General features: G+C 38.3%; 1 protein-coding gene across 9 annotated transcripts; it reads right to left on the bottom strand.

Moving 5' to 3' along the window:
• Nucleotides 1-372: 372 nt before the first annotated feature.
• On the bottom strand, nt 373-23,026 carry scube2 (signal peptide, CUB domain, EGF-like 2). 9 transcript variants are annotated; one of them, XM_067442674.1, is made up of 23 exons: nt 22,778-23,018; nt 22,275-22,397; nt 21,785-21,910; nt 21,407-21,541; nt 19,802-19,927; nt 19,583-19,699; nt 18,559-18,648; nt 17,863-17,979; nt 15,578-15,700; nt 15,088-15,204; nt 14,817-14,939; nt 14,369-14,485; nt 14,196-14,285; nt 13,439-13,543; nt 12,622-12,783; nt 12,161-12,367; nt 5,227-5,397; nt 4,217-4,384; nt 2,759-2,920; nt 2,421-2,618; nt 2,084-2,236; nt 1,919-1,998; nt 373-1,697 (listed from the first exon to the last, which is right to left on the bottom strand). In XM_067442674.1, exons 1-23 carry the CDS (start codon nt 22,863-22,865, stop codon nt 1,551-1,553), a joined length of 3,045 nt encoding a protein of 1,014 aa, XP_067298775.1. In that variant the 5' UTR covers nt 22,866-23,018; the 3' UTR covers nt 373-1,550. The 9 variants fall into 9 exon arrangements, 8 of the variants coding, with proteins under 8 accessions (XP_067298775.1, XP_067298781.1, XP_067298787.1 ...); XM_067442680.1 differs by having other exon boundaries at nt 12,161-12,364; XM_067442686.1 differs by having other exon boundaries at nt 19,802-19,924.
• Between the last annotated feature and the right edge of the window lie 1,018 nt (nt 23,027-24,044).

Genomic DNA, 24,044 nt, shown 5'->3' with positions numbered 1-24,044 from the left:
AAGTAATAATACATATATGTGATGTATGAAGAAGGCTACAATGCAAAAAAAGAATACAATAAAGTAACATGAGAGCTCATGTTAATTTTTTTACATAATGTACAACATATTCAACACATTCAAAAAAAATTAAAAAAATGTAACTGCTTTAACTTCCACTACATCCTTAGTAGTTCTCTGAATTTTAAAATAAGCTGGTCAAACATTTTCACAAAAATGGCAAATTTTGTAAAATGACCTATAATATATAACAAGCAATCTAGTTGCTTTTCTTTTTTATGACTATTATTCCAGCTGTAATTAAAGGGATATTTCACCCAAAAATTAAAATTAGCCCATGATTTACTCACCCTCAAGTCATCCTATAGGTGTATATGACTTTCTTCTTTCGGACAACTAAAACCAGAGTTATATATAAAAAATGTCCTGGCTCTTCCTTAATGGCAGCTTTATAATTTCCTAGCTTTATAATGGCAGTGAATAGTTGCCTTGTTTATGAAGTCCATAAATGTGCGTTTGTCTATCATATAACTGCCCCACATGGCACGGCTCACATCGGGGGGAGGGGGTCTGTTTATTAATATAAAATAAAAAATATCCATACTTAAACCTTTATAGACTAAAATAACTAGCTTCCGGCGGAAAGCTGTACGCAATTTGACTGAAGGCTAACTTAAGAGTTACCCCTGACGCAATGCACAGGAGCATCACAAGCAACAAACTCAAGCCCCTCTTCTCTTATATCGAAATCCTCTGCCATTTCTCTTTAAAAATTCTCACTTTACACTCTTAATTCATGACCGGTGTTTTGTTTTGCTCTATCCTCTGCGCTTTTGTGTTCGTCAATAAGCATGCATCAAGTGTTACTCTTTCGCCGTAAGTCGACTTGCGTAACGCTGACTGTCGGAAGCTACTTATTTTAGTCTATAAAGTTTTAAATATGGATATTTTTCTTACACAAAAGCACCACTTCTCTTCAGAAGGCCTTTAGTATCCCCCTTGAGCCATGTGGAACAGTTATATGATGGATAGATGCACTTTTATGGACTTCAAAAATGACCCAACAATTTACTGCCATTATAAAGCTAGTAAGAGCCAAGACATTTTTAATATAACTCAGATTTTACTTGAGTATGAATTTGTCTGAAATAAGAATGTCATATACACCTAGGATGACTTGAGGGTGAGTAAATCATGGGCTAATTTTCATTTTTGGGTGAACTAACCCTTTCAAATGTTTCTGTAACAGTCACTTCTGGGCGATAAAGGAATGAAACAGGAAGGATCTTTTTCTTCAAAGGTAGTGGCTCATGTTATAATTGTAAGAAGGGCAGCAACCTATCCATTCACTGGAAAAACAGTTAATTTTCTTCAGGAGAAAAATGTTCCAATGACGTACAGTATTTAGGAAAATCTCTCATGAGCTCTCATCTCGTCAGGTCCAAGAAGTTTTGAATCCACAAATATGCAGGAGGCCAAGAACATTCAGGAATATTTGTTCCAGGGCAGTCTTTAAAATTTGGCTGGAGTAAAAGATTATTTTACAACAGTCAGGGCCGTAGAAATCTCAAAACTTTGGAGCGGAGGAATCTGATAAATGATTTGGGAAACATTTCTCTAGACTCTTGTGCAGTGTAGTTGAAGAAGTTTTGTGGATGGGCCAGGACATCAAACAGGGCCTTCATTAGCTTCTTGTCCTGTTAAGTTAATTAGAAAACATAAATGAACTAAGACATATGCAAAATTATACCAGCACAGTATATATTTTACATTCTTCCACATGGTGGCACTATTGTCTCTTTTTTACTACAGGGACGTGCAATGGCAAACCTCTTGATTATTATTTAAAATCAAGTTATAATGAGAGGCCTGTTAAAAATATAGATGCTCTGGAAAACAAATTAACTGTACACTATACCTTAAGAATTTCTTGATGATTCTCGGAGGCATATAATCTTCCATCCCTAACAATGTCTTCAATGAGCTCCTGGTAGTCCTCTAAAAGAAGGATATTATGCAACCTATTAATACTCAATGTGAATACTTATCATACATTAAAAAATGTCAGCAATTCAGTTCTCACCATCATATGTGACATAAGGCACTTGGAAGCCTTTTCCACTGTTTCCTTCGTTGGAGTGGAACTGGATCCAGAGTTTCTTTGAGCGAGAGGTAAAAGCGATGGGTCGCTCATAAGTCTGGCATGTCTCATAAGTCGTCACTGAATTGGGCAGAGCTGTGGGAACAGTAAAGGAACTTCTAAAGACCTTTGTAGTGGCTTATTCGAGCCCCAAGAGATGAAGGAGAGCCCTAATGAGCCCATCGATGCGGCTCCTCCCCCCATTTCCTCACATGTGTATTCACAATCACCCTGCTAAGCCCACGCATTCAACACTAAATCACAGCCCTTCAACACTCACAGCTCTTCCGCATGACCAAATAGTCCCCACACTCGTCTTCAATGGGAAGGTAGATCTCAGGTACCACAACGAGGATTCTGCGCTTGGGAGGAGGGGTGATGGTCCAGGTACACTCAATGTTGGCCGGGTAGTTGCCGGGGTAGTTGGGGGATTCGATATAGCCAGTGAATTCTCCCAACTCTCCTCCACAGTGTCTGTCTGGCAACAACGAATGAAATGACTTAGACTGCACTTTAGTGAAAATTAATTGTATTATGATTAAAAACACATTTGTATTTTCATTAAAAGAATAACCGATAATTGAACTTAAAGTTGACCTTTTTTTTTATTTTGCTTACTTTTGCACTGCATAATGTTTGTGGATCCATCAAAATCAGTGGTAGTGTTTCCAGGGCAGGCAATGCAGTAGTTTTGGCCAAACTCCATCTGATAGGTTCCAATGGGGCAACGGATGCAGCGGTGGGTGCTGGTATTGTAGTAATGCCCTGGGGAGCACTGAACTGTAAGGACAGCATGGATTATTGTTCTGAAATCAGTACTTGTGTTGAATCTTCAATACCATTAAATATAGAAGAACGTGACATAATATCTGCAAAGAACATTGCACAGTGCAAAAAAAAGATATGATGCCATAACACGATAAAATGTATCTTTTCATGTTAATCAGAGTTTCTATTTCTGTGACAATGATAATTTCAGGTACTGTTTATGTGTTTTATTTTATGTGAAAAGCATCTAATGTGAGTTTTAATATTATTTTTCAATTATGACCTTTATAGCCATACTAAAAGCGATGATGGATAATTCACCTAATTAGTTACTGTCTAGTCAATGTGACAAAACAAGTGCATTCTATGACAGTATTTATTTCTTAAATCATGTTAAAATGGTTTAATATTTATGAACTTCATTATGTACTTCTTAATTTAGTTGCCCTTCTGGCCCTTTCAGGCCCTGGCCCTTTTCAATTCACATGCCCTTGTGGCTGTGAATTTTTATTCATTTTGTCTCGTAGTCCCACCCCGTCCAGTGTGAACAGACAGTTTGCTTGTTGTTGGAATCTTACCACGTTGCGTCTGGTGGACACAGTATTCGAAAAGCAGGGAATTGGCCTAAAATGTATAAAGCCTAGTTTAGGTGTCCCAGCCTGACCAGTTAAAAAGTGCTGCAAAGCCCTCTAAAACCAGCACACAGACCAGTTGGGGGACCAGCTTAGGCTGGTTTAAGCCAGGTTTTCAGCAGGAAATCCTTCTTTACTGTGAACATAGACTACCGTTCGAAATTTTGAGGTCAGTACAAATTTCTTTTTTTGAAAGAAATTAACTTCTTCAACAAGGATGAATTAAATTGATCAATTGTGAAAGTAAACAAATTGAGAGAATTTAACACATTTTTCAGCAAGGACATATTAAATTGATCAAAAAGATAAAATGCTGAAAAAATGTATTACTGTGTCCAAAACATATTAAGAAGCACAACCATTTTCAATAGTGATAATAATAAGAGATTTTTCTTATGCACCAATTCAGCATATTAAACTGATTTATGAAGGATCATGTGACAATGAAGACTGGATTAATGACCACTGACAATTCAGCTGTCATCACAGGAATAAAATATATTACAATAGAAAGCATTTATTTAAAAAAATATTTTACTGTCTTTTTGGTCAAATAATAGCAGCCTTGAGACATTGAATTTTCTTTTTAAAAATCTTACCAACTCAAAACATTTGAACAGTAGTATAAACCGCATACTCTAAAACTCAGAAGACATTAGGGATGCATTTTTCTCACCTTTGGTCTCACAGTCCTGGAAGGACACAGAACCATCATATTTGGTTGTGAGGCTTCCTCCACATGGGAAGCAGGATGTGCGGCCAACCTCAGGCTGATAGGTGCCTTGTGGGCAAGGCAGACATGGCAAAAAGCCATCATGGGAGAAATGACCAGGACGGCACTGACCTAGGATCAGAAACATTTTAAGAAAATGCCAGACAAACTAAGTTGAGTACTTTATCGCCTTCCAAAGAAAGCAAACTACAATGATGTAATGAAAGTTCATTATCTAAGAAAGTGCAGGCCTCCCCTCATCCCTCTAGTGACCACAATAAATTGGCTGCCACTGAAAAAAACCCTAAAAATAGCCCTTTCTGTTGTGTCTATCAGCAGAAAGCAGAAGATGGCATCTGAACCGCAAGCTGCCTTTGAGGACCACGTTTGAGGACCAGAAACATGGGGGTCGGTGCCTTTTTTCTTTACACATAAGACGGAACTGTAATTCCTTGTTTGTGTGAATGAATCAGACATTTGAGGATTTGCAGGACTGCATGAAATGACCCCTCCCAACACACTCACAATCAAAAAACTTAACTCAAGCTCAACAAACCATGAGCCTGTGAGATAGTTATCAATACAGGTATGCTTCCTGCCAACTGCATAAACAAAAAACAGGATGTGATTCACTTCCCTTTTCAACCTTAAAAATCTTTAACAATCTGTGGACGACATCCATGATGAAAAATAGATAACAGGATGAAAAGAGGGGCATCTTATACAGTGGAGTAAGTCCATGCGTAGTCACTAACAGCTGCCATATTTCTCTTTTAAGTTACATATGGATTGATTTAATTGATATTTGTTTAGCTGGCAACCGTCAATCCTTGCTGCACTGCTGTATTACTTGTTAAAACCAATACATATATCCTTTAAAAAAAATTGACAGACATCAACCTCAATGGAAAATGTGTAATAGCAGAAAGGCTATAGACTTGTTTGTTCATGAGCGCGTCTCTGTGAAGTCTAACCTCCACACTCCGAGATGTTGCGTGCTCCCGCGGTTCTTGGGATTCCCCTGCCCTCGGGTCCTGGGCACACGTCGCATGACACCTGCCCCTCTTCATCTTGGTACGTCCCAGGGGGGCAAAGAAAACACCTCCCCTGCTCTCCATCATAGTATGTGCCAACGGCACATTTGACTAGCACAGAGAAAACAGAGAAATGAGATGAAACAGAGACTTGGAACAAAAAAAGAGGGCCTCACATTAAGCAGCTAAAGGGGCACTGCAAATCGACCTGATGGAGCTATGCCAAAAATTCAAACAAATAAGAGAACGGAGCCTTTCCACAGCTGCCTGATCCCCACATCAAACGGCCCTCACACGCATACACAATCCCTCACCTTACTGAACATGCTCAAAGGGAATATTACCTCGCATAAACCTATGATGTCTGATTAAAGGCAGCGGAACAAAGTCTTTTTAATGTTCACTTTTTATAAACTGCTCTGATTTATAGCGACGCTTTCAAAAGTGTTTTGCACACACTCAGCCTTAAAATAAGCCACTCACTGGTACGGTTCAGTCCTTTAACCAAGTAAGTATGGCAATTTAGAAACGGCCCTTTCATCTCAGTGTCTCTGTGCAAACATTCAACTGACAGTGTTCGGGAGAATTTAGACAAACCTCTTACTCCTGAGATTTTATGGTAATGATGTCTAATTCCACAAAGGCTTGAAAAGCATGGCAATTATGTGTGCCTCAGCAAATTGCCCGATTTTCCAAGAGAAGAAGAAAATGTAATTCTTAAGTTCATTTTTTCCTCTCTTTTGTTAATCCTGAATGACCATGAGGAGCCACCGTCACATTGTCCCGGCTTTTATTTGACAGAGCGACGGAGTAAGAGTGAGGAGAGGAAGAGTGAGAGATGGAGAGAAAGAGAGAGAGAGAGAAAAAAAACCTTTAAGCCTTTCAAATGCAAAGCGACGATTCTATTGAATCCTCGAATTGATGGTCCCAAAGAGGTTTAAAGGACCTTTCACCTCTATTCAAGTCCCCATGGCTTTTGCCCATTTGATGACATAGGCAAACACTATGGTATCACAGTGGTAAGGAGCTGAACCCAATAAAAGAGGTCAGGATTGTGAATCCCCCCATTCAGCGGAGTCCAATCGCTCCTTGCGCCTATCAGGCAGGGGCCCAAACAGCTGATGCTAATTGATTCCCATGGTGTCGCTGAAGTCAATTCTCTTGAGCCGCTCACTGGCTGGGGTCGCACAGAGTGGCCCTGCCTAAGGAGGAATTTGGCACTTAAACTGCTTGCTTTAATAACCCCCTCCCAAACACACACACACACACACACCACAAAAACAAACAAGCAAACAATAACTTAGCACATTTATGGACAAGAGAGGAAAGCTACAGCTGAGAGGACAAACTTATGCAAACGTCATCAAATCATTGTGATTTTGTTGCATCTAACTAATGGATTACATGTCCAAACCCTTTCAAATGTATGTTCATATAAATGTATGATGTTTAAATATGTGTTTTAAGCCAATTATCCTTATAGTTCACCCAAAAATGAGAATTCTGTCATCATTTACTCACCCTAATGTCATTCCAAACCAGTGTCTGACTTCTGTGAAACACAAGCTAAACAATGTTTTGTTCATACAGGGAAAGTTAATGGGGTCCAAAAATGTGGAAAAATCTATATAAAGACATATTTTTAAATTTCTTACTTTATGTTCTACAGAAGAAAGAAAATCATACCATTTTGGAATGACGTCAGAGTGAGTAAATGATGACAGAACTTGAATTATTGGGTGAAATATCCCTTTAATTAGGAAGAATACATTCACAGGATTTAAAAAAGCAAATGTAGATGTACAAAGCTGTGAAGAAGTGTTGAAGCACAGACCTTTCCCCACTCACTCTAGGAGCTTGAACAAGTCCCACTGGGATTTACAATGGAGTGGCCAAACTGAAAAGGCTAAACTACACTTAGTGAAGCGAGCCAGTGGGGGAGGCCAGAACAGGGAGGAAAAAATATAGCCCTTTTTAGAGCTTGATTTAAGCTGGCACTTGGACACTGCATGTCTGTTTACCTTAATTGTTATGCCTGCTTTGGTGAAAAAAGCAAAACTTACAATCCCATATTCAGCATGGATTCAATTAATTACTTATTGGCGCGCGTGTACATTTGACTTGGCATTGCTTTTGAAACATGTTAATGTAGACGTAAAACTTGGATCTGTAAAAATGGTGCTTATGTGATTCTGACTTAGGTGAATGATTTTTATTTATTTTAGTTGGACTTGTGGGAGCTGGTCAATGGTCACCAATTGTATCACTTCACTCCTTTCCATTACCATTCCACAGTGGAGAATTAACCCACTCCAGTTATAATCGACGAAACAATCAAACCCCACCCCTACTTTAACTACCGGTACTTTAAAACAGACACAGGTAGAGACAGAAGGTATGTGGACAGCTACCACCATTCAAAACGGTGGGTCTTTAAGAATATTTAATCTTTTTGAAAGAAGGCTCTTATCATCTTTATCTTACCAAGACTGCATTTATTTGATCAAAAATACACTAAAACAGCAATATTGTGAAATATTACAATTTAAAATAAGTGTGTATTTTAATCCATTTGAAATGTAATTTATTAGTTTGATGGCAATGCTGAATTGGCGGCTGCCATTACTCAAGTCTTCAGTGTCACATTTTTCCTTCAGAAATTATTTTAATATGCTGATTTGTTGCTCACAATATCTTTAAAGGGGTGATGAATTGAGAAATCAACTTTCCCTTGAGCTTTTGATATATATAAAAGGTCATGGTAATATAAGAATATCCTGTAAGTTTCAGAGCTGAAAAAGTCCTTGTTAGGCAAAGAAAAGCTTTTATAGACACCAGGCCCAGCAAACGATCGTGTTCACATCTTGACGTCATCGACTGACGAAACACCGCCTCTACAGATTGCACTAGCTAGCAGCAATAAACATGCCGAAGAATATAGCAAGATATTGCGCTATTCCTGGTTGTGGAAGAACACAGTCGCTGCATAAGCTTCCTTCGGATCCTAATATTAGGAATGGGTGGTCTTTATTTTTAATGAAGTTCCAGCTCACGTGGGGAAGATATGTTCACTTCATTTCACTGCAGAATCATGTGTAAACAAATCTCAGGTGGCGCTGGATTTGTAGACAGGGCCGTACCCACCATTGAGGTCCCCGAGGTCCGGACCTCAGTAATTCTCCGAGGTGTACATAATAGAAGTTGCAAACTAGCCTATTAAGGCCGCATGTAGGTGTTCTTGCCTCGCCCGGCGTATGTTTTCAATTGTTTCCAATAGATGCGCCACACTTTTCAATAGCGCCAACAGCTGGCAGGTTTTGTCCAAATCATTGTGTTTGTTTGATAAAGACGTACTTGAATCATTACGGTTGCCGCTTTCAAAACAGCCCCTCCCTCATGTGAACTGAACTGACAGGGGCATAGATATGACAGGAGCTGGAGCTCATTAAATATGCAAATCTTATCCAATCCTTGCCGTGGGCGTTTACTTCCAAGTCTCCAGTGCGTCACGCCCATCAAAACCCAGCTTTTTGGAGAGAACCTCAAGACCAGTGTAGACTTTTTAGTTATGATGTTTTTGAATGTAAAAACCACCACACAAACGTCATTAGTTGACCTCAGACAACAGTATAATTTTTTTTTTAAAGCCAGTTCATGACACCTTTAAATTCACCTTTACATGGTATTTGAACATGAATGTGTGTTCGCAGTGTGTGTACACATACACAAGCACCATATAAAGGGGGTCGCACACCGGACGCGAAGCTCAGCGCGGCGCCACATCTTTAAAATTCGAACACATTGTTTTCAATGAGAACACACACCGGTGGGGGTACATGTACTAAAATGTAAAACCTACAAATAAGTAAGCAGTTATGCTAATACTCTAAGCAACTTTTATTATTTATTTATTATTTTACTATTATTTATTAAAGAGCCATACAGGCACTTCATACAGGCACTTCATTATTTTTCCGGCCACAAAATGACTCTAATTTGCCTCTTTTCGTTGGAATTCTCTATTTCTCACAGTGCTGTTTTTTTTAGAATTATTGAGAGCGCCGTGATCAAGTGGCCGCACGCACTGATGCGAGATGAACACGTTGCAGCTCTGTTATTCAACGGCTCTGGTTTTAACTGAAAAAAATGAATGACGAAGCAATATGTGGCGGCCGGTGTTGATCCTGTGGCGGACCACCACAGATTAGTCTATGTGTGGTAAACATTGCCCATAAATCATAAGCAGTGTCTCAGAATAAGCATTTGCAGTTTCTGTACAAGGTGATGTCACAAATGCTTAGGCCCCACCCATGACTGATGACGGACTGTGCCCTATTAACATAGACCTAAATGAGCTGTACACAGTGCACCATGTCTGATACAAGTAATTTTTTTACTTGCTGTTTAAGTTTACAGACATAACTGACTGTGTTTATATGAATTTTGTATTTTTGACATAAACTTGGGTCTATTTGACAGTTTAAGTTCAATAACATATGAAAGAGAACTTAGTTTAATACTCACAGGATGCGCCCTTCTGACATACAGCTATCTGTGTGTGTGCTTTGGGATGTGTGCACTCAGAAAACCCTATATCAGAAGTTTAGACTGATATGGCTTTAAAACGCATGCTGATAATAAACTTTCATGATGATGAAGAACCGTAATGTCACATGAACATGTTTGCGATAGAAAAGATAATCAAAACCAAACAGATATTTTGTTTGTCTTTGGTAGAGTGTCTGAGGCACTTATTTTAGGCTCCGCCCTCTTCTGGAAAGTGGGGTGGGGAGCAGCAACTCAATTGCATTTAAAGATACATGCACGAAAATAGCATGTTTTTCCTTCTACTCAAAATTAGGCATTTACAACATACCGTAGTAAAATAAATTATCTGTGGGGTATTTTGAGCTGAAATTTCACAGACGCATTCTGGGGACACCTGAAACTTATATTACATCTTGTAAATAGGTTATAGGCATAATAGGTCCCCATTAATTATTATTAATGTTGAAAACAGTGCTTCATACAAAACTGCTTTGTTTTCCCTATTATTTGACGAACAGAATGTACATTATAAATGTCTTATGTCACTTTCGATAAATTTAAAGGTACAGTATGTACGTTTCGGAGCTAGAGATCACTTAATCAAAACAATAACAAAGGCGTATCTTGATGATGTCATGAATGAGTGTGGAATCATGGGAGTTGTTTTCTTCACTTCCACAGCCAATGGAAAGCAATCCGACAGGGCACAGGCAGAAATCATGTTTATGTATGATCTAATGTACGAAAGTTGTATTACCGTTGCTATGGTATGAAGCAGGCCTGAGAGCTGGGATATTTTACATTGCTGTTTTTATTATGCTTATATGCCATAGTCAGGAGCTGCTGCTCCTTATGGTTTGTCATTTATGTTTATTTAACAATTAAAGTTTAGTTTAATAAAGGATGGGTGACTTGTGTTGCTAAATAGCATGCAATTACTTTTAAAATATATAAATATAAAATATAAATACTATGGTCGAGAAAATGTTATAGTCCTGTTACTACAAATAATTAGCTTTCTGATTATGCTATGTTAGCCAATTGACAAAATATTGTTGTCTCTGATGCATGGTACAAACATAAAAATAAATCAAGAAAACAAGAGATTCAACCATGTTGAACTATATAACAATAAGTAGTTTTCTAAATACCTAAACACTTGTCTAATAAAATGCATAATAAATTAAAGCATATTTGATGTTTACATGGTTTCTAAGGAAGTAAAACCAGAAATCGACAGGCAACAGTGACGTGGGCCATTACATTAATTAAAATAGTTGATTCCTCTGGATTCCAACATTGTTTGAAACAAAGGTAAGTTCAACAAAATATATAACATTGTTCTAGTGTTTTTGGATATTTTAATCCAAACTTCTTACATATTGAATGCACCCTTGCTGAATAAAAATATAAATTTAAAATCTCATCAAATTATTTCAAGATCAAACTAATTTTACCTTTTACTGTATGTCACCAAATGCCTTGTTTCATTTTTTCATTCCGGTTCCTTTGAGATGATTTTTAGATGAAAAATCAAAGACAAGTTTGTTACTTGGACAAAACATAACTGAGACGACTAGTAAGTCTCTTGAGCTATGAAAGAGTAACTCAGAGCAATAACAGACTGTTATAAAGAAGTCTTTGAAATAGCAAAAAGCCTTTGGTTGTCTTGAAACTGAGCCTGTAAAAGATAATGGACTTTTCCACCATAAAAGAAGACAAACAACCTCAGCAAACCTGTCCCCTTAAAAAGACATCTTTGAAAGGGCCTTATGTTAAGGACAATGACGGAAATGAGATAATGTTCAACACAATGAGTCCTCCAGACAAAGAGTTTGCCTATCCTCACATACAGACCCTTTGAGATGTTTATACTAGAGGCTGAAGAAAATGGATGCCAAGTTGAACATATATTGATCTGAAGTACGCCTGCTACAACCTTCACAACATGTACTCGGCTTCAGTCTTGAGGTTGGAACAGCATTCAGCTGTAAGAGCCAACAGCAGCCTTCAGCTTCCCAGTCTTGCCTCTTTAATAAAGCTTGTGCCAACTCTCTCACACCATACATATTATACTACAAAACACCTAATATATAAATATACATCTGGCCTGAACTGATACCAAACTGATACCAGTCAAAACACTCTATTATTTGAAAAAATGTCATATATAACTTATTCAATTCAAGAAGACACAAACTGTGACCTGGAGCACAACCAACATGTAAAGTAAATAATATAATACATATTTGAATCTTAAGAAATATTTTGTGTCCTCAAGGAATAGTAAGTTGGCAATAAACATATATATGATCTGTCCACTCACCACATTTCTTGTCCAGCTGAACCTGTCCGGTGCCGCAGTGATCTGGTGGGTCAGCGGGTCGGACGAGTTTCTTGGCCAGCTCGTACTCCGACCCAGCAAAGTGCAGGTGAAACTGCTCCCGGTTAATCGACTTTCGAAGAGTGCGGATAGTCTTCCTAAGCCGCTTCTCAGAGCGCCTCCGAACACATGCCAGGTCACAGCCCTCTGCTGAAAGAAACACTGGATACCATATCTTGTCCACAACAACATAATACACACATAGAGTGCACACAAACGTCCTGAACTAGCACATTGTCCACTATTTAATATAGAACCCACTTCCATCTTAAACCAGGAGATACTTTCACCTGTTGGCTTGTTTTAGTAACAGCGACAGGAGCAGGAAGAGGGTGAGATGCGAGCAGGCAGTGAAAGGCCTAAGGTTTCTACTGAAACATACACATGCAGTGCACAAAACCAACCTGTTACCTCCTCGAGGTTCACGTCCAGCTCAAACTGGGCAGTAATGGAGGACCCTTCCTCCTCGCCAGCCTTCCGCCCGTGGCGACTACGTTGCTGTCTGCTTGAAGAGGCACAGTGCAGGCTAACAAAGCTGAACTGGACATTCTCGGTGGCTCTTTTATCTGAGTAAATAGATTTTAAAGACTTAATGGATTTAGTGGATCCGAAATGTAAAATCACTTAGCTCTTGTTTTCTTTTGTTATGAAAATCTAATTTACTTTTGCTTCTCAGTATGTATAACAGTGCAGAAAGAATCAAACAAGAGTTGAGAAGGGGGGGAAAAACTATTTTAAGTTCTGGTCTTTCACTGAAGAGTGTGGGAGTCTTTCAGAGTCTGATCAGGAGGTCAGTGTGATTGATGGTTTGGGTAGGACTCTATTGAAAGGCATGCCATGGCTAATTTCATCTAGCTCTTTCGAACACTGCTGGACAATGAGTACCAGCAAGACTAGATTCTAGCTTGAACTTCCCCCCTCACATTCACCGAATGACACGGACCAGTATCAAATCAGGTTAAATAACTTGTGAAAATATATAGTATGAATATAAAATAATATAGAAACATTTCAGTGTCTGGTTTGCTGCATCACTCACTTACTTTGTATTTCCATTGAGTCTAATTGCTCAGAGAGGAAATAAAATGAAAGCGACAGATGCAGTCATGTCATAGTGTTTCATTAATGGGGAGGCTTTAGACTTCGGCTTAATGCCTGTGAAAACAAATGGAGTCTTTAGTAGTCAAGATTTTCAGAACCGTGTTGCTACGAGGCTAGTACCTGAAAGGGTGGTTTTGAAGCTCTGTGCAAGATTTTCCTGACTCCGTTTCAGATTGCACTTCCCCTGTCCAGATTTAAATGTAGCAATGGTTTTGATTCCTGAACCTGTAACAGGAAAGATCACTGGGAATTTTACACTCGGCGCATACATCATTTGGGAACAGTGTTGTTTTTAGCCCCTTTCACACATCTAGGACCAGATTTAATAACACCTTTCTTGCGCCAGCGCAAACACTCTTTTGTCTTTAAAAAACTACTGTCAGGATTTACTAAAGACACACAGTGAACAATTAGCACTGAAAAGGCATGGACACAGTTATTTTTGCAGGCTGACCTTACCGCATATGCCTTTTTAGGAGTTTCCCTTTCAGACGCAACATTTATGAGGAGAGTATTTAAAGGGTTACTTCAGTGATTTAGCATATGGCTTTATATCAGTAAAACACCAGTAGTATATTAGAATGGTGTTCACTAATAAAAAAACACTAATAAAAAGGACAAAAGAACATTGGAAAATTACAAAAAAGACTGATTAAATTCAAATAAAAAGCTAATAAAATAAAAGCTGATTCAACATATTAACAATACTATATAACTGTATATATATCATGCGAAAATAAATTATTCTAAATTCATATAATAATGATAATAACCACTACGTTAAGTGTGAATATTCATCTTTTAAACGATAAAATAAAGACTGAAGTTGAAGACATATAGAAGAGTTCAAACCCAGCAAATATCCAAATGGATTTACCTGGGCAATATGACCCATTCCTGTTCCATTGTCCTCCTGCGCGGCACGGCAAGGGCATGCCACAGGTCACCGTGTATGAATCTTCAGCTCCTACATGTGAAGGTGAAGGCGTCAGAGAAACTCCAAGCAAACTCCACAAAGATCTCAACAAATCTACATGTTGTGACACTTACCACTGCTGATATGAACCTGCGACTGGCAGGTCAGGTAGCAGAGCTCACCCCCTCCCTGCTTACTGCAGTTGAGAGTGGGCCTGGCAGGTGACGGCACTAGTGGAGAGTCCTCTGCTTCTGAATGTGAAAATCACAATGCTTAAAAGTGGAGATATTGTACACACATGCTGAGAGGGAGGTGGACGGAATGAGTTGGAGAGAAAGATCAGAAAGCTCATCAATGCAGTACATTCAAGATTAGAATATAAACGTACAAGGCCAAATTTGAGATTTGAGTTAGACAGCACTTGATATCTGTTTGGTCAGCAATAGCAAAGAAGAAAGAGCCAGATAAAGAAACTCAAAAGTATCTCCTGCTTTTAACTCCCAGAGATGAACTGATTCCCATCTAAGCCGACACCATCAGATATAGAAGCCCAGCATTCAGAATCACTCAGGCTCATCTTACCGATACAGTCTTTCTTGTTCCAGTGCAGCTTGTAACCAGCATGACAGTGGCACTCAAAGCTTCCCATGGTGTTCTCACATGTGTGCTCACATCCTCCGTTGTTCAAACTACATTCATTTATGTCTAAGAAGTGAAGAAACACAACAGATTTCTATCAAGACGTACTCAGGTAAACCAGTTGTAATAATTATGTGTGATTTGCCAAAAATCAATAAAGGTGTATTTTTTTTTTTACAATTATATTTCTTAAAATAGCTGTTTGTATCCTTACCTCCACAATGGGCAAGTCCATAGAGAGTGTAGCCCTTGTTGCAAACGCATTGGAAGCTACCAGGTGAGTTTACACAAGTGTGGCCACACGTCCTCTCAAAAAAGCACTCGTCGATATCTGTAATCAGACCAAAAATCACTTGGCAAATTACAAAGCTTCTACACCAAGCGCACTCTCATTTCCTGCTCAAAGGCTCAATATTCAGTTTTAAATTAATAACAGGGAGAGGTACTTTCTTTAGAAGAATTGTATCAAGGACAGGAAGTTGTCTGTGTGCTTAAACCAAATTTATTATTTTAGAGTTGAGTGTTATACTCTTAGTCAGTGTTAAGGATCTTCAAAGGAATCTTGCAAGTCGATACTGGCACCCTTGAATAGACTCCCACCCTGTCTTATCTCCGAGCCTAGTTACAAACACAAATACTAACACCAACCCCCACGCTGCTTCTCTATGTTCTGTTGGACCCAAAGAAGAAGAAAAGTGTCCTACCCTGGCATGAACGCTCGTCCGTCAGCAGCTTGAAGCCCTTTCGACAGCTACATTCAAAGCTGCCAATGGTGTTCCTGCAGTATTGGTCACAGCCACCGTTATGAAGTTCACACTCATCAATGTCTGAGACAAAGAAGGATCAAATCACACTAAATAACATAGATGGACTGATCAGCTTTAGGCTGAATCTCACGAAATACATCTAGAGTAATTATCTGTAATATTATAACCCCACAAAAAAATTGATTTTAACTACAAACCCAATTCCAAAAAGTTAGGACACTGTACAAACTGTAAATAAAAACAGAATGCAATGATGTAGAAGTTTCAAATTTTCATATTTTATTCAGAATACAGCATAAATGACACAGCACATGTTTAAACTGAGAAAATGTATAATTTTAGGGGGAAAATAAGTTGATTTTAAATTTCATGGCATCAACACATCTCAAAATAGTTGGGACAAGGCCATGTGTGTGGTATCTTGATGTGTGGCATCCCCTGTTCTTTTTATAACAGTCTGCAAACGTCTGGGGACTGAGGAGACAAGTTCCTCAAGTTGTCCCATTCTTGTTTAATACAGGCTTCTAGTTGCTCAACTGTCTTGGGTCTTCTTTGTCGCATCTTCCTCTTTATGATGCGCCAAATGTTTTCTATGGGTGAAAGATCTGGACCGCAGGCTGGCCATTTCAGTACCCGGATCCTTCTTCTACGCATGCAGCCATGATGTTGTAATTGATGCAGTATGGGGTCTGGCATTGTCATGTTACAAAATGCAAGGTCTTCCCTGAAAGAGATGACATCTGGATGGGAGCATATGTTGTTCTTGAACTTGGATATATCTTTCAGCATTGATGGTGCCTTTCCAGATGTGTAAGCTGCCCATGCCACACACGCTCATACAACCCTATACCATCAGAGATGCAGGCTTCTGAACTGAGCAAAGATAACAATTTTGAGTTGTCCTTGTCCTCTTTAGTCCGGATGACATGGCGTCCCAGTTTTCCAAAAAGAAAAAATTGACCACTTTGCCACAGTCCATTTTAAATGAGCCATGGTCCAGAGAAAACACCAGCGCTTCTGGATCATGTTTAGATATGGCTTCTTTTTTGACCTATAGAGTTTTAGCCGGCAACGGTGGATTGTGTTCACCGACAATGTTTTCTGAAGTATTCCTGAGCCTATGTTGTGATTTCCATTACAGTAGCATTCCTGTATGTGATGCAGCCATCTAAGGGTCCAAAGATCATGGGCATCCAGTATGTTTTTTTCTGGCCTTGACCCTTACGAACAGAGATTGTTCCAGATTCTCTGAATCTTTGGATGATATTATGCATTCTAGATGATGATAACTTCAAACTCTTTGCAATTTTTCGCTGAGAAACTCCTTTCTGATATTGCTCCACTATTTTTCGCTGCAGCATTGGGGAATTGGTGATCCTCTGCCCATCTTGACTTCTGAGAGACACTGCCACTCTGAAAGGCTCTTTTTATACCCAATCATGTTGCCAATTGACCTAATAAGTTGCAAATTGGTCCTCCAGCTGTTCCTTATATGTACATTTAACTTTTCTGATCTCTTATTGCTACCTGTCCCAACTTTTTTTGGAATGTGTAGCTCTCGTGAAATCCAAAATGAGCCAATATTTGGCAGGACATTTTAAAATGTCTTGCGTTCAACATTTGATATGTTGTCTATATTCTACTCTGAATAAAATATAAATTCATGAGATTTGCAAATTATTGCATTTCCTCTTTATTCACAATTTGTACAGTGTCCCAAGTTTGTATTAGATTAGATTTCGATTTTAACTATTATATTTAATCTATTTTAAAAGGTAATTTACACCAGTCAATGCAAAGCTGAATTGTCTTACTCCATTATTGAATTACCCCAGCCTTCAGCTTCATGATTTGGTGCTCAAGAAACATTTCTTATTATTATCAATGGTAAAACAGTTGTGCCACTTAATATGTTTGTGGTCATGATACATTAACATAAATAAATATAAGCAGGATGCATTAATAAATATAAGCATACAACAAATATTTTGCATTTCATTAATTATATATTTCTTCAATCACTGTAATATGTTGATTTGGTCCTTAAGAAATATCGTATTATAATAAATGAAAACAGTTATGCTTAATATTTTTGTTTTCAATTAAATGTTTCCATTTTGATCAATTTCACTTTTTTGCTTTTGGAGACTGGTGTGAGATTCAGCCTAAAAGCAACTCAAATGTGTGTAAAAGAATATCATGAGAAAAGCGTTGATTCAAACCTTTACAGGATTTGCCATCAGGTTGGAGAGTAAATCCCACAGGGCAGCTGCAGCGAACACCTGTGGATGTGTCCTTACAGGTGCTATCACAGCCTCCGTTATTCACCGCACACGTCTCTGAAGAGCAAATGAAAGAAAGACGCAACAAGCTAAAAAGGGCAGAGCTGAGAGAGAAATCCTCAGATTGATCAGAGACGTAAATCTGTCATCACAAGATCAATCAGTTCATTAATATTTAAACTGTGTGTGCAAACAAGTCTATATACTATGTCACACTCCACAGATGTAGAAGGCCAAAGACAGAGAGGCCATATGCAGTGTGCTGTGTAAATATAAGCTGGCAGAGACAAATACAACACTCAGCACTGTACGATAAACATCCACAGTGTCTGTCTCTCGCTCTGCATGAGAGAAAAACATGTGAAATGTACCACTCTATCACCAGGACATATTTTACAAGAGAGAAATCAGAGGTGGTGAAGAGTGGGTCCCCAGTCATTTCACAGTTTACCTAAAAGACTGTGGAATGCTCAGCCTGGCCGGGATATATGCGTCTAAATATATGCACTATAGGTTAACACAATACTTCTCGGTTTTCTCTAAAAGCACGGATATATTTATGTCTATGTCTCTGGATGAAACTGCATACTTTGAATTGATTTGATTATGTATGGATTGTTGGTGGTAGAATCTTACCCATGAGCAGTCGACGCTTGACTCGTTTGTCCACCTCGGCCAAGGACGTGGCATTGTGATCAGGGGTGGTGGGGGCCGTTTCATCCCTTTCTAAAAAAATAAAATAAAAAAAAGACAGATGATGAGAAAAATATTGTCTACAGACTGTTAAAAGGGTACTTTCTGAAAATGTCAAAATAATGTTTTTTAATTGTCAGGTCAGGAAGATATTTGCAGCAGATGCATAGTTTCTATTTCTATCTATTTACAATGTAGGACTTTTTTCAACAAAATCATAATACTACCTACATATAATCAATACTCTACACATAAGGGCATAAATCATTTTATAAACAATTCCATATAAATAAAATCACAAATCAGTCAGTAAATTGCTTCAAAGACCTGACCTTAAATTACAAAAACTGTATATAGGTACTATATTTGATATCTATTTATTCAAAGTGACTCAGAGGATAAATATAACAAACAATTCTTCAAACATTTTTATAGTATTCATATATTTATTTATTTATATAACTTCTATTTATCACATTCGCAGTTATGTTTTCCACTCTGGCATCACACAATCATCCAGTGCAATCTAACCTAAAGCAACCACACTGATAAGCACACCTCTTCATCAACCAAAAACATCTATAACAGCAACCAATCCCAGGCAAAGAGACCTCCATGACTTCTTGACTCTGTCATAACCATTGTGGTGTTTGCAGACAAATACAGATAGTCATGTTTTATGCTTTGGAACAATCAAGAAGGGCAGAAGCAAAATCATGGACAAGACCGACAGAATGGAGAGAGCGACAACGATAACTGTAGACCCCCCACACACAGCCCGCAGGCTCCAGCTGTACTTCCTCATTATCAGATAAAGCGTGTGTTTGTGTCTGAATGAGAGATCTCTATCACCACCTTTGCACATAAGTGGATAAAATATGGATCAGCTTAAAATACTTGCCAAGGGATCATCGTAAACACTAGCTGGAGAAGAGGGTTGGGACAAAAGCAAGTAAAGCAGCCTTACCTACACAGGTTCTGCCATCTGCGTGCAGTGTGTACCTGACGTGACACCTGCAGATGGGCCCCTGCTCTGTGTCCTCGCAGATGTGCTGGCAGCCCCCGTTGCCATGGTTACAGGTCACTATGCAACAGAACACAAACAGCATCACATAAACAGCTCCAGTAAGTCGTCCTGTGGTATTTCTCAGCTTAACGGTGGGTCAGAAATGTGATTCACACGTACGGATGCAGCCCCGCTGGTTCTTCGCCAGTTCAAAGCCAGGCCGGCACTCACAGGCGACGCCACCTTTGGGTGTTTCCTTACAGATGTGAGCACAGCCGTGTGCTTTATTCATACAGCTCATGCCTTCTGTGAAGAAGAGATACAGTCAGAGCCTGCAACACCTATTTTTGGTATTACATAAATGTATAAATTCAAATTATGCTTTGTGGCGGTCTTTCGATTACCACAGAAAATCATTTTGACTCAAGCTTCAGTCTGTATTTAATGAAATATTGACCCCAAGATGAAAATTCTGTCATCATTTACTCACCCTCATGTCGTTCCAAACCTGTATGACTTTCTCTATTCTGCGGAACACAAAAGAAGATATTTTGAAGAACAAGTTTTGGCAACCACTAACTTCCATTGTATGGAGAAAAAAAACGCTGAGGCATTTCTCAAAATATCTTCTTTTATGAAAGAAAGTCATAGAGGTTTGGAATGGCATGAGGGTGAGTAAATAATATATATATTCTGCTCTATTTGCTTTAATAACACCATATAATAGATAATACAATCATAAAATTAATCAAATAAAATAACTGAATATTATATATATATATATATATATATATATATATATATATATATATATATATATATATATATATATATATATATATATATATCAAAGGAGTATAATATAAAATTTAAGGCCAATTAACCATGTACGGCTCTGTGGTTTTTCTAGATAGGTTTATTGGTTAAGTAACAAACTTAAAATCCCTAATAAAATGAATAGCTACAGTACATTAGTTACGTTTACATTACTGATAATTTACATTACCCCAAACACTTGGAGTACCTGTTGTTACAATTCTTTTCAAATTCAACAGCAGTTAATGCCACACAACCTAATCTGACATCAATAGCGGGTCTATGGGTCAGTGTAGAGGGCCGGTTTGCTCCCATTCACTTTGCAGCTCAGTGGATGTGCTGATAGGATTTAGCAAGTTTACCCAGAGAAAGCAAATGGGGTGGAAAGCCTTGCAAACCTTAGCTCAATTTACTGAGGAGGAAACAATACTCGCAGCTGAGAAGCTACAGACACATAAAAAGGTTTTTTATTCTCATCTATGACACAGGCCACAAAGCCCTGAGTGTTGCAGTTATTAACTTGTTTTGTTCCTCTGAACATGGGGCTCCCTTTCCCACAGCATGGGCCCTTTGGAAATGAACCGCTATAGATAATGCCCTGTAGAGGGAACCCAACTTAAAAGCTGTCATTTGCCATTGTGCTGTCAATCATGATCTTATGTGAGAACATTTAGAAATTAGATTGGCTTTTCTTTGCACTTACACCTGACTTATCTCACTGACACCTCTGCAAATACACACTCCACTAAACAAAACAAGCATCTCCTGACACACTATTGACATCCAAGTTCGTGACAAACCCGAAAGAAATATCCATCAAGACTAGGATTTTCACCTGACAATTTATGAATCGTGTTCACACCACACATAGAGAAACCAGATGAATACACTCAGATGCATTGGTTGTTCAATATGACGGTGAACACGGTAGACTGAGCCATTAAAGGTTTGTTAAAGGTAGCGGCTCACCCACGGAGCGATGGATGCACGTGTGTTGATTGTCACTCAGGAAAAAGCCTTCCTTGCAGCGGCACTCATAGCTTCCCATGGTGTTGACACATACATGCTGACAGCCACCATTGTTGAAGAGACATTCATCCACATCTAGAGACAGAGTATGTTAAAGCATCGCAAAACACCACATTTCCATGTACCACAAGTCAATTGTTCAGACTGGGTTATGTGGACATTACAAGAAGACCTACAGTACAAATATGCTGCCAGTGCAAAAGAGGGAATTCTGTTCCAAAACACTTGTAGTATGTAGTGAGAATAACTCATCCCATGCGATCATTGAACTTAACACATTGTCATGTATTTGTGATTTCTTCATGGATTGCTACTTACCGAGACAGTTGTGTCCATCATGTGCCAAATGAAACCCATCAAGGCAAGTACAACGGTAATTGCCGGGTATGTTGTTACATTCGTGTACACAGCCACCATTGTATTCCAGATCACATTCATCAATGTCTAGGAAATGGAACAGAAATCAAGGCTGACCAGTGTTTGCAATTTTGTGGGCATTGCCCTTCCGACACAACTTTTAACATGTTAAAAAGCAATAGGCCTCTGTTGAAAGCACTATATAAAAATGCAGTCCATTTGAAAGAAAGCAAACAAAAACGTTAAATTAAAAAACAACACAATTTCATACTCACAATGAGTATGTTTCATAGTTCGCAATGTGTAATACAATAAAATAATCATTACTCCAAAAAAAAAAAAATGTTTTTCAGATAAAAAAAATGCATGCAGTATGCTTATGAGCATAAATAATAACAGAATACAAGTCTAGTCTATTGTGTCTTTAACTGAATTGAAAGGGAGCTGTTACCTTCACAGTGTTTCCCGTCCCCTTTAAAGCCTGTTTTGCAAGTGCATTTGTATGAAGTCGGGGTATTTTGACAAATAGCATCAATGTGACAGGCATCGCTTCCCTCTGCACATTGATCTGAATCTGTGTATCGCAAATGTAACACATGAGACTTTATAGTAGCCTAAGCACTTCTCACGTTTTATAATGTTACCTTAGCAGTGTACTAATGAACTACAAAACATCTAATTATTTGTGGAGTTGTTGTAAATAAACTTCGTATTTGTTCTGACAGCAGTAATTATAGTAACATGTGTAAAACACAAACATTGTAATGTTAATTGTTCCCCCCGCCACCCACTTCCAAAAAATGTGTTTACAGAAATGTCAGGAAAAACATGAACACGTTTTAAAATATGTGTCTTAGTGCTGATGTAAAAGTAAAGAGACAGGGTATCAAAACAAGGGGAGGTAAACAAGTTGCGTGTGTAGAGCATCGCGCGTAACAAAGTGAAGACTCTTACCAGTGTTGTGAGGAAGTGCGGCGCTTTGGCGAGTATTTAACAAGAGCAAAAACAAACAGAGGAGCCGTGTAGTCCAAACAGCTCCCATGGTGATCAGTTCCGAGTTTAGAGTCGAACTCAAAAGCACGCGTTTACTCAAACAAGAGTGCCTCACTCATTTTCATCCGCACTTTGTCAGTGGCTTCGCGCTTGTGAGCGCTTCAACAGAAGATGTGTGCAAGAGAGTGAGCGCGCGCGCCCGTGTGTGTGTGTGTGTGTGTGTGTGTGTGTGTGTGTGTGTGTGTGTGTGAGTGTGTGTGAAAAAGGGCCTTTTCTGTCTCTCTCTCCATGATTCTGTGTGTCGGGGGATGGGGGTGTGTGCGCATTCACACCTAAGTGTTTCTTTTATTGATCTCCAAGAGCCCACTAGGAATGAATCAAATTTAATTTCACAGAATAGGACAAAGAAAAATTGGGATAGAATATATATATATATATATATATATATATATATATATATATATATATATATATATATATATATATATATATATATATATATATATATATATATATATATATATTCTATCCCAATTTTTCTATATATATATATACATAGCCTATCAATTTAAGATTAGGCTAAATATAGTAGGCTATATTAGCCTAATTGTAGCCTATGCTAATTTAAAGTGTTAACATTTGTGTTGTGAATCTGTAACTACACAATTACAGGTTGAATAGGTATTTAAGCTATGTTTATTAAAGTCTTTTTAATAAAGATTTGGTCATGGCCTTGATCAGCCAATTGAATTTTAGTAGGTTATGCATAACCTCTCGGTGTGAATTTTTGATATTTAATGTGAAGGTAATTAGGCCTACCTACATTTTTCACTTTTGGGAAGTCGCACAAACCTACACACACAAACAAAAACAAATAGGCCTAATGTGTATCATGTAGGCTATATCAAAAATCTTAAAATGAATGTCATATTTCGTCCAATGTTATTACTATATTATGATGCATTTATAATAGGCCTATAGGCTAGGCATTTAAAATATTGGTTTAATTAAAGTATGTTCCTACGGGTAAAAAAGTCCTAATTGAAAAATACTACAGGGGAATATGTTAAGTTGTTTTAAAAAAAAATCCATGGTCCATAATAAACAAAAACAGTAGCCTATCCAAGGATTTTCCTGCGGACGCTTTTCGCCAACCTTTAATTAAACCCAATTAAACCGCGACCTCTGCAGGCGCTTAATTGCAACAATATGGGGACGTTTAAGAAAC

The sequence above is a fragment of the Pseudorasbora parva genome, chromosome 1, assembly GCF_024679245.1.
Source record: "Pseudorasbora parva isolate DD20220531a chromosome 1, ASM2467924v1, whole genome shotgun sequence".
NCBI lineage: Eukaryota > Metazoa > Chordata > Actinopteri > Cypriniformes > Gobionidae > Pseudorasbora > Pseudorasbora parva.
The sequence above is the reverse complement of the archived record's forward strand: the minus strand, read 5'-3'. Positions and strand labels throughout refer to the sequence as shown.

Coding starts and splice junctions, on each gene's coding strand:
- scube2 (XM_067442674.1), bottom strand. CDS start 22,865: ATGGGAGCTGTTTGGACTACACGGCTCCTCTGTTTGTTTTTGCTCTTG. Junction 22,398..22,777: donor CGCACTTCCTCACAACACTG/GTAAGAGTCTTC, acceptor TGCGATACACAG/ATTCAGATCAATGTGCAGAG. Junction 19,700..19,801: donor GAACCAGCGGGGCTGCATCC/GTACGTGTGAAT, acceptor TCTGTTGCATAG/TGACCTGTAACCATGGCAAC.